Raw genomic sequence first — 5,547 nt, forward strand, 5'->3', positions numbered from 1 at the left:
GTCATAGCAAACTCTTTGTATTGAATATTCTCCTTTCTCTACCTCTTGCTCTTGTTCTTGCTGGACTGGTCCTCACCTTTCAAAGATAATTTAGTCACGTGCCCTTCTTTCATGGCCATCTTATTGGATATGGAACAATATATTGATCAATACATTTTAATAAATTTAGAAAAACCACGAAAAATTGAGAAAATAATTTTTATAAAATATTTATTTTTATCATAATCACATTTTTCTTTCCATCCTTCTTCTTGGAAAGGTTGCTCAACTTTAGTTAACTTAAAAACAAAATCAAGGTTTAAAAAAATAAAAAATAATATGAAATTACATCTCTTAAATAAAAAGTTCTGCATTTGAAGAAAAACTGTTATTTGAAAGAAATACTTATACAAACATAACTCCATGCACTTCCAAAATAATTAATACAAATACAAATGACGTTATAATTTTAATCCAATTTTATCACTTCCTAATTAACAACATATTGGGTTAAATTAGTAAAATGCCAAACCTTTTCAAGCTTGTGAATTTGCATATCTTGGACTCTTCCCAACCCTCCCATGCCCTACAAAGGTTGCATTTGCATCCATAGTTGACAATATTTGCGGAATTGACATGCCACCTGAAATAACTATTTCTAAAAAATACAAATTTCAAATTAAAAAAATTTACTACATAGAGATTTTAAAATAATAATAATTTTTTAATATTATGTAAACACTTACCAATTCCTTCCCGAACTGATAAACTCGATTTAATAATATCTCCGGAATTAAATAGAAAAATATCCCCGAGATACACATTATTCGTGGGGATATAAACACAAGTGAGCTTCTCTTCTGTTGTGAATGTCCTAAGAATTACGGTAGAGGTAATGAAGCCAATAGCATATTCTCCGAGACGCGGATGCTTTAATATAACCACTTCTTTAAAAGCTCTGGCAGTTTGATCTATATCAAATTCATCGGTTATTAGAAAATTATTAAAAACTTACGGTATAATTTATTTTGATCATATTTTCTCAGCATTCTCATTTTATCTTTAGTTCTTATTTTTTAAATTTTTTTACATGTCCCCATGATTTTAATATTTTAATACAATATTAAAAATATCTTTAGCACCAACGATGGCCTGAGTGCAAACAAGCCAACAAAGGGGCTGAGCATGCTGTGCTCTTTGCATCAGCATAGAGCAGTGACCTCCTGCGCCAACAACCCTCTAAGTGATTAAGGGAAGAGTAATTTTGTAATTCTAATTTAATTTGTATTTAAAATAAAAGTTTTAAAAATTAGAGATGCTTTAATATTTTTATAAAATTAATGGACTTTTTGGAGAATTGAAGGGAGTTGTTGTTACTTTCCTCTAATTAATTTAACTTAAAATTTAAAAATAAAATAAAAAAATTTATTCATCTATAATTTTTTATTATTAGATATTTATTAATGATAAAAAAATTTCAAAGAATAAAGTACTTAAATAATTATAAAAATATAAACAATATATTATAGAAAAATAAGGAAAAATTAATAGTATAAGAAAGTAAAAAAAAATGAAATTTACCTGGACTAATAGCAATGCTAATTTGCTTCAAAGCTGAGTAAATATGTGAAATAAGAGGCATTTTCTTGATTAACCATTCCCCAAGGCCAAGAACTGAAGCACCAAGCCATGAAGACATGAACACACCCACTAAGAAGATAAATGTAATTGAAGTGATGAACCCCAACCCTAGAAATAAATAAATAAATAAAATTCAAATTAGGGTTTTAAATTCAATAGCAAGTTTTTTTTTAATAATAATATAGTCAAACCATCACACACACGCCATATTTATACTTTAACCATGTATTGAAAGGGAATTGAACCTTAGGTCTCATGAATGAAAGTCAAATAACTTAACAATTCGGTCGATAGTGGCCAACAGGACTCTTTTGAGTATGAACTCATTGATTATATTAAAATTATATTTATTTATTCATGAATATAAACATAATTTTTACCTAAATTACTACTTGGTCTCTCAAAATAAACAAAATTTTTTTTTTAAGACCAAACTGACTTTTTTAAGAAAAAAAATGAACATAGAGTTATGATTTAGGGGCCAAAATACATAATATATATAATCTCAAAAAAAAAAAAAATTAATTGTCCACATATTTTGTGAGAGTATATATGTAATATCTTGTTTCAACATGAAGAAGAAATACATATTGAAACACATGACTTTTAGGGTTTTTTTTTTTTGGGCAAAAATTCTAATATTATTTTTAACGCAGTATACATGAAATTTCAAATTTTTTTCAGTAGTGTAAGAGTAATTATATATTGTAAAAAAAAATGGTTTAAGGGCATTTAAAGTTATAAATTCATAAAAGAAGGTGCAAAATATTACATTTATACTAATGTTCTAAAAGAAATTAAGAAAGATTGACTCACCGAATATATCGATGCCAAGATGAATATAAATTGGTGAAAAAAATCCGTCGACAAAATGAATGAACCACCATGTAATGTAGAATGTAATAGCTATCGGGAGAAATATAACACTGCAAAATATAAAAATTATGGTCATACATAATAAATTAAGGAAAGTAATTTAATAATTAAATTATCAATGCAATGTTTTACAAATTACAGGCAAAAGTAATCTAGTTCTCAAAGTTGGAAAATCTTTATGAAAACTTTTTGTTGAGTAATATAGTATAAAAATTGAAAATTTTAGAGTTAAAATTGTAGAAATATTACAAATTAAATTATATTTAAGAATAAGAATTTTTAAGGACAGTTTAATCATAGAATAAATTCAACAATAATTTATAGAAATACTATGTCTTCATGATATTAAAAACATCAAATAATAACTTACCACCCTGTCATGAACTTTTTGGAAGACCAACTGCGCAAAACTTTTGAAAATGCCTGTAAATAATTCAAAGAAAATTCATGTTTATATATATATATATATATATATATATATATATAATATTATATGTTAATTCGATAAATTATAAAGTTATATATTATAAATTAATGAGAAGTATGATTAATTCAATGGCCATGAATAAGTAAAACACAATAAAGACCTTAATTAAATAATTTATATAATATGATTATAATGTAGTGCCTGGGTTTGTGGAAAAAACAAAAACGAAAATAATTCCTTTGGAAGGTGAAAAAATAGGTAATTTATATCATCATCCAAAGATATTTGGTCAATTGGAGTTAAAATTTCTTAATCACAACATATTAGATCAAAAAATTTGTCTTAATAAATACACACCTTGTTGTATATGGTTAATTAACTTAGCTGGCCTTAATTAACCATTTTGATTAAAATGAGATTCAATTACTTTGTGAAGAAAATACATAGATTATAGTGTGTCATAATGTTATCCATGATATCAAGATAAAACTTGAATATTGGGGCACGCCGCTTGTTGGTGAACAAGATAAGAATGATAGGCTATCATGTTATTATCTTTTGCTTGGTGAGTCAATAGGATATTATTAACTCACTTTATTCTACTAACCAACTAATCTGAGTTAGAATGGAAATGAATAAGATAGGATTAAAAAATTATATTTACTTTTTTACACTTTTACTTGGTTTCTCTCCCTCATCCAAAGTTTTATTATATCTCTTATTTTGATCATTGAACCTAAGTTTTGGGACAAGAAGCTTGTCAACAAGTATATAAGACACAAATTTCACTATTTTAAGTAGAATTTCTCATATCCGAAGTGGTTGAAGGATTTCTCCATCGATCTCCTTCTTGAACAGTTGAACATGTTGTTTTTCATCTAAATCGTTTCTTTCATCATGTCTTATTTTTTAGTTTCTCTAATTATGTAATTTTTTTAATTAATTTTAATGTAAAGGGACTCGGATCTATTTATTTTGATTTTTCTTTAATGATATTTTTTCCTAAAGAATACATAATTAATTTATAAAGAACAATGATGTCTATTTATATATAATTTATATCATATCCTGTCATTATTTGGTCTACTTCAAATGTAAAATAAAATAACAAAATACTAACCGATGGTCTATATGGTGCCGATAAAAAATAAAATATGATATAAGGTTATCATGCCCATATCCTAATCTACTCATATCAAGTTCTTTTATCCAATTCTTTTTTATCATATTCTGTTTACTGAACTAGCCCAGAATGTTATATATAGCTAGGTGGCATATATGTGATGTATGTTAATTTAAATCTTATCTAAATTAATCTCGAGATAAGATTGATTTAGACTTATATTTAAAACAAATATAATAGAATTAATTATTTGATAGGAATGATATAGATTAGTGGAAGTATCATTGTGGTCTTTCAATATTAAAATCAGTTTATCATCATCATCTTCAAAGGTGAAATTAGATATTTGACGTTTTACTTATTTATATTCCTATAGTGAAAGATAATATTCTTACAACCACATATTATTTATGTAATTAAAATTATCTGGATAGATGTTATATTTTATTAATTTTATTAACAATACAATCAACTATTTGGAGTCGATAACATGAATCATTCCATTCTTTATTGTTTAATTAAAAAGCAAAAGACTCCATAAACCTTTCTTTACTAACAATACAATTACTTCACATCAACGAGAAAAAGTGTATGCATATTTTTATTGCTTGTACGACTAACATGTAGCAGTATCTACAAAATAAAAAAAAAAAATCTTATGCAACCAGGTTTTTAATAATAATTTATACATTTTTATGCCAGTGTGAACACTTATCTATCATCTAATTGATTAATCTTAAAAAATCTTTCGCATAATACAAAATTCAAAAGAAAGTTCATAATTAGACCACCAACACAATAGCTAGCTAGATGATAATAAATTTATTTTTATACAAAAGATTGAAGATTCAATTTTTGGGGTATTTAATAAATGTATGAGTGGCCATGGCTTGTCCATATTATCCGAAAAAATATATATAGACAAATTAACATTGAAATCTGACAAAATAAAATAAATAAATAAATATATATATATATATTAATATATATAAAGAAAGATAAAAAAAGAGAAGAACCTCTGTGCTAGAAGGTTGAAGGTGAGAGGGAGTGTGAGCGTGAAGAGGAGTTGGAAGTGACGAGGATCCGGGCACCGCATCGCGGTTCAAGCTTTCGGTCACCGGCAGGAGGAACTCTCCATCTCTCTCAACATTGCTTCCCATCATCTTCATTCTTATTCTCACCGCCTTTTTGCTTTGCGTTACTTCACTTTTCCATTCTCGTTTTCACAGGACTACGATTTGAACGGGCAAACCACCGGAAAAGAAGGGCGGATCCAGTCACACTTCTTGGTGAGATTACCGCCCATGTTTTTACACATATAACCCTCGTAAAAACTCATATATATATATATATATATATTAGCATACGTAATCTGAAAACGTTATATACTCCTTCCGTTCTTTTTTATCTGTTATAAACTCATGTTCTTTTTTGTTGTTATTTTTGAACATCAGGAAGCATTTATTATGTTTTTTCCAAAGTTACCCTACCACTCTATTCA

General features: G+C 26.8%; 1 protein-coding gene across 1 annotated transcript; it reads right to left on the minus strand.

The window, feature by feature from the left end:
• Positions 1–515: 515 nt before the first annotated feature.
• LOC120277766 (protein LIKE COV 1-like) lies at positions 516–5,298 on the minus strand. Its single transcript, XM_039284608.1, has 6 exons — positions 5,063–5,298; positions 2,867–2,919; positions 2,437–2,546; positions 1,561–1,728; positions 726–950; positions 516–637 (listed from the first exon to the last, which is right to left on the minus strand). The coding sequence occupies exons 1-6, from the start codon at positions 5,213–5,215 to the stop codon at positions 516–518; spliced, it is 831 nt and encodes a 276-aa protein (XP_039140542.1). The 5' UTR covers positions 5,216–5,298.
• Between the last annotated feature and the right edge of the window lie 249 nt (positions 5,299–5,547).

This window comes from Dioscorea cayenensis, chromosome 15 (genome assembly GCF_009730915.1).
Source record: "Dioscorea cayenensis subsp. rotundata cultivar TDr96_F1 chromosome 15, TDr96_F1_v2_PseudoChromosome.rev07_lg8_w22 25.fasta, whole genome shotgun sequence".
In the NCBI taxonomy this organism is placed as follows: domain Eukaryota; kingdom Viridiplantae; phylum Streptophyta; class Magnoliopsida; order Dioscoreales; family Dioscoreaceae; genus Dioscorea; species Dioscorea cayenensis.